At 35.1% G+C, this 20,000-nt stretch overlaps 2 protein-coding genes across 2 annotated transcripts in view; one reads left to right on the forward strand and one right to left on the reverse strand.

Annotated features, from left to right (window-relative positions):
- Nucleotides 1-8,731, reverse strand: part of Pask (PAS domain containing serine/threonine kinase) — a 111,330-nt gene extending 102,599 nt beyond the window's left edge. The window contains exon 1 of the mRNA XM_086533820.1: nt 8,651-8,731. Coding sequence (XP_086389946.1) covers nt 8,651-8,673 — 23 coding nt within the window. The 5' untranslated portion in view covers nt 8,674-8,731. The remainder of the gene's footprint in view (nt 1-8,650) is intronic.
- The window catches only part of LOC122255885 (solute carrier family 25 member 32), an 82,315-nt gene that overhangs the window by 37,272 nt on the left and 25,043 nt on the right, over nt 1-20,000 (forward strand). The window contains exons 2-3 of the mRNA XM_043020244.2: nt 8,846-9,217; nt 12,121-12,277. Of these exons, the coding sequence (XP_042876178.1) occupies nt 9,085-9,217; nt 12,121-12,277 (290 nt within the window). The 5' untranslated portion in view covers nt 8,846-9,084. The remainder of the gene's footprint in view (nt 1-8,845; nt 9,218-12,120; nt 12,278-20,000) is intronic.

The raw sequence follows: 20,000 nt of genomic DNA on the forward strand, positions 1-20,000 counted from the left end.
AGAGGGGGGGAGAAGAGGAGAGAGGGGGAGAGAGGGGGGGAGAAGAGGAGAGAGGGGGAGAGAGAGAGAGAGAGGAGGTGAGATGAGGAGAGAGGAAGAGAGAGGGGTGAGAGGGGAGAGAGAGAGAGAGAGAGAGAGAGAGAGAGAGAGAGAGAGAGAGAGAGAGAGAGAGAGAGAATTATGTGAGAGAAAAGGGAAGATAAGGAGAGAGAGAGAGAAGAGAGAAAAAAAGAGACAATGAGAAACGATGAACAAGGAAAATCATATAAAAAAGGGATATAAGAGAAGGAGAGAAAGAGAGGAATGAAAAAGAAGAAAAAGAAAAAAAATCAAGTGAAAGATGAGGAACTGATCGACCTCCCTCCTCCAGCATCCACCCCTAGCAGCCCCCCCCCCCCCCCCCTCAAAATGCACTATGGTCAGCCTTGCTACAGAGTGATGGATAAGGATCGGCGAATGGGTTGGATGAGGGGCGTGGTGATAGGGGGCGGAAATAGAGGGGGGGGGGGTCAAATGAAGGGGTTAGGTATGAAGTGAGGGTGTGGAAAGGAGGAGGTGAGGCTGAGGATGGGAGGAGATGAGGCTGAGGGCAGATGTGGAGGAAGAGAGGGGGGGGGATGGGGAGGAGGAGGTCTTACTCACGGAGTTGCCCTCCTCTGTTGGACTTCCCAAGGGTTATTCCGAGAAAAGTTTCCTCGTCCAATGTTTTTCTTTCTTACCAATGCGCAGATTTTATTATGCATTTTTAAAAACATTTGTTTGTGTATTGGTGTAATCTGTTTTGGGACGTATGTATGGATTGAAAGATATATGATGGATGTGTGGGTGTATGTAGGGGATAGGGGACGGAGGAATGGGTGTGTCGTGGGTGGAGGGAGAGTGTGATTGAGAGATAGATTAGTTTAGACACGGTACAGAGACTGATCTCTGTGTGGTACTATGTATGGGTTTGTGAGTGTACTGTGTCAGTATTTGTGAGAGTGTGAGTATGTTCATGTTCTATGTGATGTGTGTGGTGTGTGATGTATATGTGTGTGTGTGTGTGTATGAGAGGTATACTGGTGTGTGGTGTGTCCTGTGTTATGCTATAAGTGTGTGTGTGCAAGTGTATGTGTATGTATTATGTGGGTGTGTGTGTATGTGTATGTATATGTGTTGGGTGTGTGAGTATGACTGTATTCTGTGTGTTGTGTGTGTCAGTGTACTGTCATCATGTGTGTGTGAGTGTGTATGTGACAGACTATAAGTGTGGTTGTGTTTGACTGTGTACTCTGTATATGTGTGTGTGTGTGTATGTGTATGTCATATGTGTGTGTGTGTAAGTGTATGTATATAGTGTGTGTACTGGTGCCTAGTAGGTATATGTGTTGTGTGAGGTATAGTATGTGTATGTTTGTGTGTGTCTAGTGTATGTATAGGTGTGAGTTGTGTGGTATGTGTATGTTATGTTATCGTGTGTGTGTAGTGATAATATTTATGTGGTAGTGTGTGATAGGTTAGACATGTATATGTGTGAGTGTGTATTCAGTTGGTCATGTATATTGTGTGGTGTGTGTATGTGTCATGTATTTTGTGTGTGTGTGTATGTTTATGTACTTGTGTGAGTGTGTGTATCGTGTATGTATAAGAGTGTTGTGATGTGTCAGTGTCTGTATATGTGAGTGTGTGTGTCTTGAGTCATGTATATGTGTGGTGTGAGATGTAAGATGTGTATGTCAAGTGTGTGTTGTGTGTATGTGTATGTATATGTGTGTGTGTGGGTATGTGTATGGTATATGTGTGAGTGTGTATGTGTCTGTATCTGTGGGTGTGTGTTGTGTACTCTGTTATGTCTATGTTAGGAGTGTGTGTGTATGGGTAATTGTATTGTTGTGTGTGTATGTGTATGAATAAGTGTTTGAGTGTGTTGTTAATGTATATGTGTGTGTGTGTGTATGTGTCTGTATAGTTTGTGTGGTGTATGTGTGAATATGTGGTGTGTATGTGTTGTGTATGTATATTGTGTGGTGTGTGGTGTGTATGTGGTCTGTATAATATGTGTGTGGGTGTGTATGTGTATGTATATAGGTGTGTGTGTGTTGTGGTACTGTATATATGTGTGTGTGTGAGTCATAGTGTATGTATGTACGCTCGGTGTGAGTGTATGTGTATGTATGTGTGTGTGGGTGTATGTGTAGTATGTGTGGGTGTGTGTATCGTGTTATGTAGTGTGGGTGTGTGTGTAGGTGTGTATGTATGGTGTGTGTGTGGTGTATGTGTATGTATGTGTGTGTGTGTGTGTTATGTGTATGTAATGTGTGTTGTGTGGTGTTGTGTGTATGTATGTGTGTGAGTGAGTGTGAGTGTGTGTGTGATATGTATGTGTAATGTTGTGTGTGTGTGATTTCGGTGTTATCGCTGTATGTTGTGTGTGTGTGAGTGTGTGTGTCACACGCTGTATGTGTATGTATGTCTGTGGGTGTGTGGTGAGTGCGTGAGTGTTACTGTGTATGTGTGTGTGTGAGTTGATGTGTATGGTGTATGTATGTTGAGTTTGTGAGTGTATGTGTAAGTATGTGTGTGTGTGTGTGTGTGTGTATGAGTATGTGTTTGTCGATTATGGTGTGTGGTGTGTGTATGGTATGTAATGTTTGTGTGTGTGTGTGTATGTTGTATGTGTCTGTTGGTGTGTGTGTGTGTATGTGTTGTGTTATGTGTGAGTGTTGTGTGTATGTGTATGTGTGTGTGTAGTGTGTGTATGGGTGGTGTATGTGTGTATGTATGTGTGTGTGTGTATGGTATGCTGGTGTGTGGTGTGTGTCTCGTGTATGAATGTGTGTGTGTGTGTCTGTGTATGTATGAGTGTGTGTTTATGTCTGTATGTATGTGGGTGTGTGTAGTGGTATGTGTTAAGTATGGTGTGTGTGTGTGTATGTGTAGTATGTAGGTCGTGTGTGTGTATGTGTGTGGTATGTTGTGTGTGTGTATGGTGTACTGTATGTGTGTGTGTGAGTGTATGTGTATGTATGTGTGGGGTTGTCGTGATATGTGTACAGATGTCCTGTGTTTGTGTGAGTGTTGTGTATGTGTAGAGTGTGTCAGTGTGGGTGTGTACTGTGTATTTAGAGTGGTTTGTATGTCTTGACATTTTCATGTGTGTGTAGAGTGACTATGTATGTGGTGACAGTGTGTGTGTAGGTGTAGTGTATGTACAGTGTGTGTGTTCGTTATTATTCTTACATAGATATATACATATGGGTGTGTGTTTAAGACAGATTAGATATACAGTTTTCATTCATATTTAATATATTACATTTTCATACATCTATATAGATAGTTTACTTTTTCTATCCTGTATATATATACATACACATAGTGATATTTTTTTATTACTTATACATACATATATATATATATATACAATATACATACATATATATATATATATATACATATACATACATATATAATATATATACATATACAACATATATATATATATACATATCCATACATTCTTAGATATATATACATATACATACATCTATATATATATATTATACCTATACATACATATCTTATATATTACATATACATACTATATATATCTTATACATATCCATACATATAATAAATATATATACATATACATACATATATATATATATACATATACATACCTATATATATATACATATACATACATCTATATATATACATTATACATACATATATATATCTACATATAATCTATATATATATATCCATATACATACATAAATTATACATATAATACATTATATATATATTTATCATATACATACCTATCTATATATTACATATACATACATATATATAGTATACATATACATACATTATATATATATATATACATATACATACATATATATATAGTATAACATATACATACATATCTATATAAATACTTATACATTACATATATCTCTATATACATATACTACATATATATATAACTATACAACACTATATTATATATACCATAATACATACATATACTATATCCTACATTTACATACATATATATATATAACATTATACATACATATATATATTACATATACATAATATAATATATACATATACTACATATATATAATATACATATCCACATATCAATATATAATTACATACATATATAAATACATATACATACATATATTTATATAAATATACATTACATTCTATATATATACATCATAATACATTATATTATACAATACATACATATAATATACATATAACTAAAATATATATACATATACATACATATATATACATATAATACAATATATAGTAAACTATAACATACATATATATATATACTATACATACATATTATATACATATAACATACTATATATATACATATTACATACATATATATACTACTACCATATACTACATATAGTATACCTACTACATATACATCCATTTCTATACATATAATACATATATATACATATATATATATACATATATAATATAATATATATATATACAGTATATATATATATACAAACATATATATATATATACATACATATCTATAAATACATATAACATATACATTACATATATATATACATATTACATAATATATATCTACATTTACATAATATATATATACATATAAATACTAAATATATATACATCTACATAACATATATATATACATTATACATACATATAAATCTATCATAATACATACATATATATATAATATACCTACATATATTACATATACATACAAATATATATACATAGACATATACATACATATATATCTATATTACATATACATCATATATATATTATACATATACATACTTATTATACATATACATACATATAAATATATATATTTTTACATATACATACATATTATATCTATATATATATAACATATACATACATATATATATATCTATATATACATATACATACATACTATATATATACATATACATACATATAAATATTTATTATATATATATAGATATATATACATATCATACATATATATATTTTCATATACATACATATATATATATATTTATATATATATTATATACATATACATACCTATATATATTATATATACATATACATACATATATATTATATACATATTCATACATATATTATATATATAATATACATACATATATATATATACATATAATACATTATATATACATATACATACAAATCATATATATATACATTACTAACACATAGATTAATATACTACTTACATATATATACATATTACATAACAACACATACTATATATACATTACATACACACTACATATATACTGATACATAACACATACATATATACATATCATATATACAAATATCTGACTCATATATTAAACATATATCTACATATATATGTATATGTATATATACTATATATGTACATATATATATTGTATTATATATCATATATATAAATATCTGTGTATATGTGTACTATATATATATATATGTGTATGTTATATATTATATCTATTTGTATATGTATATATTTATACTAGATATATGTATATGTGATATATATGTTTATATATAATATATTATTTATATACATACATATATGTAAGATATATATGTATATATATTTTTAGTATATATACATATATATATGTATACCCATCTAATATTGCATATAGACATACATATAGGTATATAATATATATATATATTATATATATCATATTTATATATATGCAAGTATTACATACATATATGTATATGAATATATATATATATTAATATTTATATATATATGCATAGATACATACATATTATGTATATATATGTTTATATATATATATATATATTATATTTATATATATATATATATATGTATTCATATACATACTTATATGTATATATATAAATATATGTTATATACAAATATATGTATATACAATAAACATATGTATATATATATATATATTATATATAATATATATATATATTATTATATATATATATTTTGTATATATGTATATACATAATATATATGTATATATAGATACATATTCATAGAGACGTATGTATATATGATATATATGTATATATATATATTATATATATGGATATATATTATATATATATATGTATATATATATATTATGATTTTATTATATGTATATATCTTATTATTAGATATAATATTATGTATTAATATATATGTATATATATATGTATATATCATGTATTCAATATATATATTATATATACACACTATATAATATTATATATATAACTTACGTATATATTCACACTTTATATATGCTACATATATGTACATATTATATACTATGCAGACTGTATATTATATATGTACACACTTATATACTATCTTCATCCACACTTATTGTGTATTAATATACACACTTACATATATATACACACTTACATATATATACACACTTACATATATACACACTTACATATATACACACTTACATATATATACACACTTACATATATACATATATATACACACACATACATATGTACAAACATATTTGTTTATCTATTTATATATTCATATATATTTCCACACACACATACTTCCAGATAAATGTATGTTCCACACCTAATGGATTCAAGTCAGACACACACACATCAATTCTATTGCTCTTGTACCTACATACAAGTTTATGTAATTTTACATATATGTGTAAGAGCGTGTATGTATGTACACATATAAACACACATGCATCCATGCACACACTTCTACCTCAGTAACTTATTTTCTGATGGCTGTACTTATCAGTGGAGCAAGTATTTCTTTGTAAAGACATGTTGATCATTTTCTTTGCTTAAGAACTTCAGAATACTTTAGACACATTAATATCTGTTATACATTTTAATATCTATGACATACAAAATAAAAGTTTATCTTTTAAATAATATAAACATATTTCATGTTCATAAAGTCAATTTAATCAAGTAACAAAAAACTCCTTATTTGATATGTTCACATTGTTTCCTAACGGTAGCTTGCATTTCTAAAAACTCCATGATTACAAAGTAAAAATATGTTTTGATTCCGTTCAATGATCAAGCAAAACGCCAGATATCAACAGTATTACATAATTATTGTAAACAGTTTAAAACAACTAAAAACAGATTTAAAATAAAACTTTATATTTACACCCACACACACATACATCTAGCCATTAATTTACGGTAATGATTCTCAATTTTTTTGAGTTCCATGAGTAGCAGACCCTTTTTCTGAAACTAATCATTTGTTAGACCAATCCATCATTAATAAATAGACTCCCCTCCCCTCTTATCTCTTGAATTTAAAAAGGTATTTTTAGGCTAGAACATACTAAACTTGATATCATCTATTAATGTTTAACTATTAAAAACATTCCTTTTATCTGAAAATGAAACTAGCCTGCAAACACCTTGGAATATTCTAGATACCTGGGGGATAACTGACATTTTGAAAAACACTGATCATAGATACAACTATAAGTATCAGACTCATTCATTTATGCACAATCGCATAAAGTATTAGTATATGCATCCATAAATATATGAACTCGAAACTGCCATCAAAATTCCTCATGCATGTGTAACCACATAAAAATCTTGTTTTTTTGTTGTTGTCAAATCTGAAGATTGAGGCCATATTGAAAAGGGTATGTTCTCATAACCATATAGAGGATACATTTGAATCATAGTATGAATGTAATTACAGGTACTTATGAATACATATAACCACAGGATTTAGTATATCATATTAGATACAATCAATGACGAAAGAGGAGAGGTTGGAGACAGAGTAAAAGTCGATAAAATGGGATACACTAGATTAATTGATTGTTGCAGTTTTGCTTTGTCACAAGTATCAGATTCTTGAAGGGGAATGGAACCATAATCATGAACTTTATTCTTTGAAGATTTGACTTAAGGCATCTGACTTAAAAATTCGAGAGATTAAATACTCATAATAAATCAGTCGATGACGACATTATTTATCTTGAATTATGATGTTATCGAGTTAAAATTCATATTTCTTTCTTTCCCAAGAAGCTAGGAAAAAAATCCATTGTCACAGTCATGATATAATTAATCAATATTATAAAGAGCCAGAGAATAAAAACAGAATATAAAGGAAAACGACCTAAAGTATACTTGCTCTAAGTCTCAAAATAAAATACGTGAGACAAATCCTGATAACTGAATGGTATTATTTAATTGGAACTCGCTTTCAATACTAAACAATTTGACGTGTCAATTTCAGTGTAAATATTGTTTTGTCTTTATTGTTACTTCTATTGTTACTCATTGATTATGCAGTTAGCTGATGATTATTTCACAATAGTATTCATAAAATACAATTATTATCTTATCTAAAAAATAAATTCAAACATGACTATTTTCCGTAAAACGATTCGGAAAAATATGAAAATGAACAAGTCATGGATGGTCGACTTCGAAGCGAAACCTATCTCAAGCTAATTGTAATTTTCCCCTAAAATAACCAATTGTATGGTAAATCACGTAATCTTTCCCCCTCATAAATACTTTAAGGTATCTATTGCACACTAGTAATCCATCAAACTTCTTCAATAAGGACAGAAATACTCACTTAACACGAATGATGTGCGCCATCGCCTCTTGTTCGCTTTTGAATCTCCGAGTTATCACTTTGTTTTGAACTTGGCCGATGGTTCTTCTTCGAAAAATGAAAATTATAACCAAATAATTTCTAAAAACACACTTAATGTAAAGTTTCCTTCCTCTTAATACCACAATTGTAACTTTTTGTTTCCCTTTATTTCAGATAAGGATTTAAAAGATTGCGTCATCTGAGAAGAGAGAAACGGGGGTCGAGTCTCTCCCTCCATCACAGTCGATAGCGAGTCTTGCCGGCTGTCGGATGGTTAACTAACCCTCTCCTGTCTTCCTTCCCCTTGTGGACGTTCTATCATGTGCTAAGGTTTACACACCATGACTGTTGTGACGAGGACAGCTATTGAGTTTTACGTTAGATAGTGAAAAGCAGGAAATATCATATTTACAATGAGTCGCTCAAAGAAGTATAACAACCCCTTTGCTGGGGTTCGCTACGAGCATCTAGTCGCTGGTGTGTCGGGAGGAGTCGCTTCCACGCTCATTTTACATCCTCTGGACCTTCTCAAGATCAGATTTGCAGGTAAGTGGTTCAAATCTATCATTTCAAGAGTTATTTCGTAAGCTAAGTACCTTTTGTGAAGGGGAAAGCGGGTGGGAGAGTCCTGATCAATATTGCATCTCAATAGTGCAAGGTTATCAATCTAATTCTCGGAACCTCCCCCCCCCATCTTACCTCTGATCACAAAGAAAACTCAAGATATATCTGGACAGTGTCCACTAGCCGCATATCTGCCTAAACTAAAGTAAATGGACTTGGTAATATTAAAGTTCGTTATCGGTGTTGTATTTCGTCATTGAACCTCCTCCAGTCTCCACGTGTCGACCTTGACTGAGAAGGGGAAATGTTGAAGGGGATTTACGTAAGTGGGGTGTGTATGGCTTCGAAAATGTGCTTTTAAAACATTTGAAAGTCAGATTAGGGGTTTTTGGTAATATGTGATATGGTAATAATGTATATGTTTTAATTAGACTTTGGAATTTGCTGTAGAACCTAGCTATTTTTTATAAAGTACACATCTGGTCTTTGTTTTCAATGGTTTTGGGATACGAAGTGTTTTTTAAAATATCATTAATTGATATTGAAAGATGGAAAGCTAGGCTTCTTTGGCTAGTGTATCAAAGAAATTGTTTGATCCTCGGCAACTCATGCTTGATAAATTCCTCGTATAGCATGTATGTGGTATTCCTGATTGTATAGGCTAGAGGAGATGTTCAATGACGGTTACTGATTTTTACATTGTGGTTATGAGAGCTGTTATTTGTCATACCCGCTATTTAAACCTTTTTAGAGTAAGGAAGATTTTTTTAATTACTATTACTTTCTCTCACTAGTGTTCGATTAACCGTTGCCCGGGGGACACTTTTCCGCGGCTCTTACATGACTTTTCTAGTAGATCGTTTCCTCATTAGCTAATTTAGCCCCGTCTGTAAGCATGAATTTTTTGCATTTTTTTTTAAAAAAAAAATGTAATAAAATAGAGTGATACAAAATTGATAAAGTGAATATTTTACTGGAATTTCCTGTTAGTTTTCATAGACCAACATAATAGAGAAAAAATGTGATGATAAAATAAAAGATGCAGGTAATTTTGATGTTGCATGCATCAATATTTTTAAGTTCATGATCATAAATGTATGAATGGCATTTGGAAACGGAACCAGGGTAGTACGTGAGGAAATGGCAAAGAAAATGAAAGGTATAATATTTTTACTCGTATGACCGCAGACTAACGCACTAGTCAAAGACCACCCAACCCTCGCAAAAAATAAGAAAAAAAGAGAAAAACTCACAAAACAAATGTCACGAGCTCTTTTTTCAGATGTACTAATACACGATCAGCGAGCCGCACAATCAAGAATCACGAACTCTAAGCTCGCACCAGATCCTAGCAACACACCCCCCACTCTCAACCCCACTCCCCCCCCCCCCACCCCCTCTGCCCCCTACCCCTTCCCCTCCCCCGGCACGTCGCCCCTCTCACTCACACTCTCCCCCCCACCCCCCTCGACCTCCGCCCTCCATTGTCATGATCACCCAAGCAACCCTCCACTCGCTCTCAACCTGCTAAGGCCTCCCTCGCCCCGCTTCGCTCTCCGCATCCCCCCGGATCCTATAATGGCCTTCCACATCTCCACTTCTGTGTCTTTGTCCTGCCATTCGTTCAGCTTTTGCTGAATTAAAAATTGTGACTGAAACAATTTGTATTCCATGCTTGGTTTTAGTTGTTCCAGATGTTAAATATACTAGCAAAATTCTTTCCTAGGTTTACCTATATAAGCTATAGAAAAATCAGTACAATTCCTCCTCGGAACACCATATTACAATTTTCTTTGCTCGTATGATAATTTCTTAATTAATTTTTGTGAAGCAGTCAAGCAAATAAACTATTTTTACCATACAAGCTCAATTTAAACAACTATTGTATTGTAACAGAATTAACAAAGTATGTATTTTAGTCACCAACACGGGTACTTGAAAGATAACTGTACATGGTTGACAGCAGTAATTATAATCTCACAATTAAAGTGGAAGTCACATTTTAAAATAGATGAAGATGATGATATGAAATCCAGCCACAGTATTAAAAGAAGACACACAGATCAAAAAGAACTGGCAGTATACACCTATAGAGCACACTAGCATAATTTTAGAGGACTTTCCATCCTCGGAATCACTTCATTGTTTCATAGTTTACAGCAGCTGTGTTGTGCGAATTTGATTTGCACGGCAATATAGGACTAATAAAAGCATTTAAGTTTTCTGGTCATAATTTCCTGTTGGTCATGGATGATAGCTTTAGAAAGTTGATAGGTGAACAGATGGGATCTTGGGTGTGAAAGGAGGAAAAAATGTTCATAGGGCAATTTTGTCTAGGATGCATGCTTTTTCATGAGGTTAGCATGCAGTTGAAATGTTAACCAATTGCTCAGGTTAATTATAGAAACATTGATATATACCTTTGATCATAGTCATAGTAGGAAAAGATTAGTATGTGCTTCTGTTTATATACATTATTCATGATATATAATACATTTACAAATATTATTGAAAGAGTTAATTGTGTTCTAGAACTGTTGCAAACACTGTACCAGTTTGTACCAGTTCAGGCCAGAATCTAAAAATAGATGTAGGTATCTTATGACAGTGTTAAAAGTGTGCAGAGAAAAAAAATACCTACTTGTCTTTTGTCCCTGTATAATGGAAGTAAATCACCATTTTACTTTATAAAGTGACTAAATGGTGTTAAGATCAAACGTTCTTTATTGCTTTTGGAAGAATAGCATTATTTACTGTGATATCATGGCCCTAATACTGAAGAAAGTGCATTTGAAATAATTGAACTTAATGATATAATTTTAACATAGCATAATTTTTTCTTTTCTAACTTAGCATAATTTTTTTTCTTTCCATTTACCTTCCAGTCAGTGACACTTCAGCCACAGCAGCAAAGCCTCACTACACCGGGCTGACTCAGGCTCTAGGTCAGATCTTGAGACATGAGGGGATTAAAGGACTGTACAGAGGAGTTACACCAAACGTCTGGGGTGCAGGATCCGCCTGGGGCCTCTACTTCTTGTTGTAAGTGTCTTTAAGGTTTTTCTTTTCCAGGAGTGGTTGCTTCTGTTTGTATTTTTTTCCCCTTGATTTTCTTCTTCTTCTTCTTGTTCTTGATCTTGTTCTTTTTCTTCTTGTTCTTTTTCTTCTTGTTTTTGTTCTTTTTCTTCTTCTTCTTCTAACATTTTTGCCCTTCATAGCACTTACTAGTGTTTGGGCATTTTGTGTTCAGTGTCTTCTCTTCCCCTTTTTTTTATTCCTTCATTTTTATTCTCAGTAGTATTGCTTTGGCTGTAGAGTAAATGCAAGTTAGTATTCTGCTTGCTTATTACATAAAGTGAGAGTGAGAGTGAGTTATACAGCCTGATGAATTACGATTGCGAATTCCTGACCAGTGTTGGCAGGTAGAGAGGGAGAGAAGAGCAGCCATCTCGTGAGTTTTATTTTCGTCAACCATGTGCCAAGTTGTGTGTCAAACTCATTGAGGGTGTATTCTCTCTCTCTCCTCTCTCCTCTCTCCTCTCTCCTCTCCCTCTCCCTCTCCCTCTCCCTCTCCCTCTCCCTCTCCCTCTCCCTCTCCCTCTCCCTCTCCCTCCCTCTCCTCTCCCTCTCTCCTCTCCCTCTCTCCTCTCCCTCTCTCTCCTCTCTCTCTCTCTCTCCCCTCTCTCTCTCTCTCCTCTCTCTCTCCCCCCCTCTTCTCTCCCCTCTCCCTCTCTCTTCTCTCCCTCTCTCTCTCCTCTCCTCTCTCCTCTCTCCTCTTCTCTCTCCTCTCTCTCTCTCCTCTCTCCTCTCTCTCCCTCTCTCCTCTCTCCTCTCCCTCTCTCCCTCTCTCCTCTCTCCTCTCTCCCTCTCTCCCTCTCTCCTCTCTCCTCTCTCCTCTCTCCTCCCTTATCCCTTATCCCTCCTTCCCTCGAGGAGCCTTAACGCCGTGGCGCTGACCTGCATTTGGGTACTTTTCCGTGTGCAGGAGAGCCAATTTTGTTTCGTCGTTCTTATATCTAATACGGAAGTTATGTGGTTTTGGATTTTGTTCAAATTGATATCTTTATTTTTTTTTCCTTCCTACGATTTATGATCGGTTCATAAACGCAAATCTGGTCGTTATCGTAATCTTGCCAGCCGCCGGAATAAAAATAGGCTTCCGAGAACATATGTCCTGAAATAGGTTGTATCGGAGTAGACTTTGCAGTGACTATTATCTTATTATCTGACTATTATCAGTTGGCTGCTAGTAGATTTTTCATTTATTGTAGAAATTAAAGTTCACGTCGAGACAACAAAACAACGCATATATTTATTACGAAGAGTTGGCGGAACATTGGAATTATTTGTTGGCTTTTAATTACTATTGTCGTTGCGCTAATAGGAGTAGTAGTTGTAGGGTTAGTTGTAATATATATTAATGTTTCTGTTTCTAAACCTCTACAAATACTTTTTTTTAAATCGTCAGTTTTAAAAGTATGAAATTAGAAATGAGAAGACGCTTATTGTAACGCTTGACGGAAAACATGTGAGAAGGAAGTAAGTAGGATTGATAAATCGGATGACGTAATCATGGTGAGGTTTGTTATTCGATATCTCAACGACCAAAATTAGGAAAAGGTTTTATAGGTTATGGAAACAAAGGCATCACGCACTCGGGAACCCCCTATAGCCTTGGCCACCTTTCTAGTTGGTTCTGATTTTTTTTTTTCATGATAAATACGTAATCATCGAGTCAATATTGTTAGTTGTTATCTATATCTGGTGTATTCATACGCAATGTTATTATTGCTATGGTTACGTTTATGATTTGTGTTGGTATATTGATCTAGTAACGATGATATGAATGAATTAAAAAGATACACATGTGCGTGACGATAAACTAGCCACAATATATTTTAACATTAAGCCGTGGCTTGGCCGAGCACCTGGGCCTCCCACACGCGTGAAATGTTTGTCATCGTTACTCGCTCGACCCGCCTCATGTTCTGTATCCAAGCTGATAATTAATCGGTCTTGCATTACACGGGAAATCTTTCGAAATGGGATGAATCTGAAGCAACTTCAAGAATTTTCCTTTTCAGTGGATGGGGCAAAAGACGGTTGTGTTCTTTGTTGTTTTTGAGGTTTGTTGTTGTATGTGTTTGTTTGCGTGTGTATTAATGTCGTTATCTGTGGTTTGTTTGGGGTTGATTGAGTTACGTCATTGCAAAGGTAGGGAGAGTGAGTGGACATGGTGTGTTCATGTATTTAATTAAGGAGGTCATGCACAGGGAATACTTTCATAAGATCCTTTGTGTCAGTACAGCTAGGCATGATTACTTGCAGAACAAGTGTGTATGTGTGGTGGCGTGCATATGTGTATGCATGTGCGTATGTGTACAAATATATTCATTGAGCAAGATTTCCAAGGTGTGTGTGTACGTGGGGGGGGGGGGGGGCTTTCTCCTGACGCTTCCGTCCCTGACTGGCGATAAGAAGAAGAGGGATAAGAAGTAGCAAGAGGGAAATGAGGAGAGGGGGAAGGGTAAGTCAGGAAAGGATTCGATGATGAATTTTACAAACGAATCCTGATCATCTTGATTGAAAGGGGATAATAAGGGAAATCGGATAGTGACCCGTCACCCCTCACCCCCTCACCCAATTTCCTTTTAGACCTACCCACTCCATCTCCCCTCCCCAACCCTATTCCAATCCACTTTACTTCTTTTTGGTCTCCTCATCCTCCTACTCATTTTTCCTTCTTCCCCATTTTATTCTTTCTCTTCTCCTCCTCCCCTTTCATTTTCTTTTCTTCTCTTCCTTTTCCTTTTTACTTCTCCCCCTGCTTTTTTTCTCCTCTTTATTTTTTCTCCTTTTTCTTTCGCTTCTTCTCCTCCCCCTTCTTTTTCTTCTCCTGTCCCTTTTCTTTTCTTCTCCTTCCCCTTCTTTTTCTGTTTCTTTGTCTCCTCCTCCTCCTCCTCCTCCTCTTCCTCTATACCCCTTTAATAAGCCAGGGTCAAGGATTCATCAATACATGATCGACAATCCAACCCTTCCCCTTCCCCTTCCCCTTCCCCTTCCCCTACCACTGTCCTATCCCCCCCTACCCCTACCCCTATCCTACATGTCAGGGATATCGACTCAAGATTCTTTGCTATTCCACGTGACCTGTGGAAGTGTGCTTTCTTGGTATTTTAACTTTGGTGTTGTTGTTTTGGTGGTAGTTATAGTGATCAGTGATCACTTTTTGTTTTTGTTATTATTATTGTCATTATTATTATTTTTTTATTATTATTACTATTACTATTATTACTATTACACTATTACTGCAATTATTGTTATGATTATCATTATTGTTTTTTGCACTACTACTACTACTATTATTAGTAATATTAGCATTATCTTTATAATTATTTTTATCATGTTTTTGTTTTGTTCTTTTTTTAAATACTATATTACTGCGCCAACAGGAAAAAACATTGCATGATTATAAGTGCAAAAGCCGCTGCAATTATGAACACTGGGTACAGAATGTTCAGGAAGTACGGTAGAGCGAAGGCCAAGCGTTAGGGCAGTGCCAAACAATCCCCCCTGTTCTCGCAAATAGCCAAACCGGCAACTCTACGCCCGAGTTGACACGCGGCACTCGCTCTTATTTTGACACTCCATTCAACATTTTTTTTTCTCTCTCTCTCTTTCTCTCTCTCTTAAATGCCTATAGATAGCGGACACGTCATATATTGTTAGCTCAAGGTATACGTGGCGGAAGTGTTTGTTTGTGCGTCCTTTTGTTTTCTCTCCGATCTCCCCAAGAGAATGAGAATTTGCAGGTAGCCTTGTGTTGACGTCTTGATGCACGCGTAACGTTTCCTGGTGTCCGTTTCCCTGCTTCCTATTTTGGGATAGACTTCTTTTTTTTTTAGTCGATTTTGTTTCCTCTTCCTCCTCCTCCTCTTCTTCGTCCTGTCTGTACGGTGTTTGTCTTCGTTGTTTTTCTTTCTTTCTTTCTTTTTGACCGTGTTGATTTTTTGAAGTTTCTTTATGTGTGTGTGTGTGTGTGTGTGTCATATATATATTTATATATATATAGTTATATATATATATAATATATAGTATATATATATATATTATATTTATATATTATATATGATATATTTTTTTTATGGATATATATATGGTATATATATTTATTCACACATACACACGTGTGTGTGTGTGTGTGTGTGTATATATATATATATATATATATATATATATATATATATATATATATATATATATATCTATTCATATTTATATATATATATACATATATTATATATAATATAATATATATATATATATTAATTTATATATATATAAATACAATAGTATATATACTATATATATATAAATATATTATAATTTATATATAATTTATATATAATATTTATATATATATATAATATATATATATATAGATTATATATATATCTATATATATGAAATGAATGAATATATCGATATGTATGTGTATATTGATGTATTTATTTACCTTTACAAGTACAGTAATTTATTTAGTAGACATGTATATGTATATTTGTGTTTGTATGTGTATGTATGAAATTTGCATGTGACTGTGGAAACGTAAGCGCGTTTTGGCACACCACCAAACCCAAGCAACCCCCGGGGGCTTGACCAGCAAGCATGTTTTCCCCCGGACCCCTTGGATATTCACAGGACTTAAAGCACGTATACCCAACTCCTGTGACCCCCGTTTGTCCCCTAGACCTGCCGCCCAAACCGAGACGCAATCTTTCATTTTTTTTCCTAGTGCATGTTAGAGTCATGACCCACCCCACCCCACCCCACCCCAGCCCGCCCCAGCCCGCCCAACCTTGCACCCCCCCCCCCAACGTGGGGAGGTTGGGGTGGGGTGTGGCCCCCCCCCCCCCCCCCTGTGTTGTGTTGTGTGTGTGTGACCCCCCCCCCCCCCCCCCCCCCCCCCCCCCACACCCATGTCTCGGACTGCGTGGGGTTACTGTGTACGAATGGCTCCTGGATAGGACCTCTGGATGGTATCTTGAGGTGAGAGAGAGATCAGCTGGAGAGGTGGGCGGCGGGGGGTGGGGGGTGGGGGGGCAGATAGATTAAAGATGTTGATGAGGATGATCATGTTTATAGGGTGATAGATTGGGTTTTATTATTATAGGGTATTTATTATATAAGAGGGGGGGGGGAGAAGATAGCTTAAAGATGCTGATGAGGATGAACATGTTAATAGGGTGGTAGATAAGATTTTATTATTGTAGGGTTTATATTATGAAAGGTTGATAGGGTCTGAGAAAACACGAAGATTTTGGGGGAGCGAGCAAGAGACAGACAGACAGGCAGGAATGCATTTGCAAAGTATACTATGATTGGCAGAACGAATTGGCTTGTTTAGACGACTTGAGAGCAAAGTGAAGACGACCTTGCCAGGTTACAAAAAAGGAAAAGAGGAGAAAGATGTAGGAAAACAGAAGACAAAATTGTATATCCTCGCATTTCAGAGGGACATTTCTGTTCATACGCGTGCAAAAGGCGAGGAAAGATCATTGCGAGATATCGCTTTCATTACGAGTGTTTCACAACGATAACGCAGAGGGAGATGGCAAGGACGATCGAGAGAGAGAGAGAAGAAGAAGAGAGGGAGCAAACACAAAGGGAGGGTTGGGAAATCGCAGCAGAGAAACTTCCAGGAAGTTGAAAGCTGGAGAAGTTAGTAGGATAGTTTTGGGTTTTCTTGATATATCGAATTTATATTTGAAAAAAAAGGTTAATATATTCCTCAAACAAAGGCGAGATGCGATAAATATTCATGTCCAGAAGAGTATTGCATCATTACCCAACTTGTGCGCACACAAACCTGCGCAGTTAAGCCACGCACACACCCCTCGCGAGAGCCAATCAGAAGACATGCCGCTACTGACGTCATCACCATTTGAATAGCGTTAATAACTGTGTCAGCAGGTGTTGTACACAGCTGATATATATACAGGAATTTCCTAGTTTTGGGTTTAAATGACCTGGATTTGCGTAGGTTAATAATTATATCAACTTTAATAGCATAATTCGGAAAAAAAGCAACACTCCCAGCTTAAAAATATCAAAGACACAGCCAGAGGTGAAACGGAGGATACGTCTTTCGTAAATCACGCGGGTAAAATGCCTTCGAAAACAAAAGACGTCAACTCAACAAAAACAGATTTACCAGAAGAAGAAGAAAAAAAACACATTCACATATCAGTAAAACCAAAGCTTCGCTCCTTTTTATTTTTCCTCTTTTATTTTTATCCTCGGACCTTGGATCTTGTTTGCGTCGGGCCACGATAATGCGTACAGCAGGGGCGTCCCCCCCCCCCTTCCCTTGGCAGTTGAACAGGAAACACAAGAACTACCAAAATATTGTCCGGTCTAAGGAGGGGGAGGGGGGTAGCGGGGGTTACAATCGGGTGTTGTAGTAGTATTGCCAGATAAGGCTGGATTCCTTCGTTGCATACTTGCACGGTTGTTTGATTTTTTTTTTTCGGTTTGGTTATGTAAATTTAGGAAAAACTGAATATTGATAGCGTAATTATAGATTAATGACGTAAATATCGATTTGATGTAGTGAGTAGGATACGGAAAAGGGAGTTTTGGATATTTCAGACGTCAACGCTTGTGATGTTTTTACGGATGTGTATATATGAATTGTTATTTGAGGGAACATGTTTTGTGTGGGCGGTGAAGCTGCCCTGGGCAAGAATGAAAGCAAAGTAATTAAATAGAATTACGTGCTTCGGGAAGCTTTACTTGGTATTTGAATTGATTTATTTAATATATACTTTGCTGTCCTTCTCTCTCTTCCTCTCCCCCATCTTTTACCTCCTCTTCTTCCTCTTCCTCTCCCTTACCCTTAACCTTCACCTCTACCTCTCCCGCCCCTCTCTCCCTCCCCACACTTATACTTCAACAAAGATAATGACAGAGAAAACGAGAATATACAGATATAGATATAGATACAGATATATATACACACACATGCACATGTATATATTTGTTTATTTATATATAATTTATACATCATGAAAACCCAGTATAACCTGCCGACCTTGGACCGGGGATCACCTTCCCTTGGTCACGTACACACACCCACCGAGGGAGCCAATCAGAGGCCGGGATTCGCGTGACGTCAGAGATTCTGGATCCAGCTTCCTTCTAGAAGGAAGATGGGCTAAGGTGCTAGGAAGGGGGTGTTGGGAGTGGGGGTGGGGGTTGGGGTGGAGGTGGGGTGGGGTTGTATAAGAGCTAAGATTAACGTAGGTGAACAATATACATGACGCTGTGGATTATTTGATATACGCCGTTTGTAGAGCCCGTCCGTAGCTTGTTTGTCGCAGTGCATGTTAAGGGTGCACTGGCTGTATTATTATATAGCTTTGTGTGCTGACATATGTTTTATGGAGCTTATTTGCTTTTTTTTAACGTCGATATCTATGTGTAGCACATATGAATTGTACGCACACGTGGGTCTCCGCTCTCTCTCTCTCTCTCTCTCTCTCTCTCTCTCTCTCTCTCTCTCTCTCTCTCTCTCTCTCTCTCTCTCTCTCTCTCTCTCTCTTTATATATTTATATGTATTTATATATATACATACAAATCTTTCTATTTCTCTATCTCTCTTTTCCTGTTTTTCTCTCTCTCTCTTTTTCTCTCTTTCTCTCTCTCTCTCTTTCTCTCTCTCTCTCCCTTCGGCTCTCTTACTCATTTCTCCTCTCTCTTCTC

Source organism: Penaeus japonicus, unplaced genomic scaffold (genome assembly GCF_977035675.1).
Source record: "Penaeus japonicus unplaced genomic scaffold, GWHDUDI00000001_assembly GWHDUDI00000040, whole genome shotgun sequence".
In the NCBI taxonomy this organism is placed as follows: domain Eukaryota; kingdom Metazoa; phylum Arthropoda; class Malacostraca; order Decapoda; family Penaeidae; genus Penaeus; species Penaeus japonicus.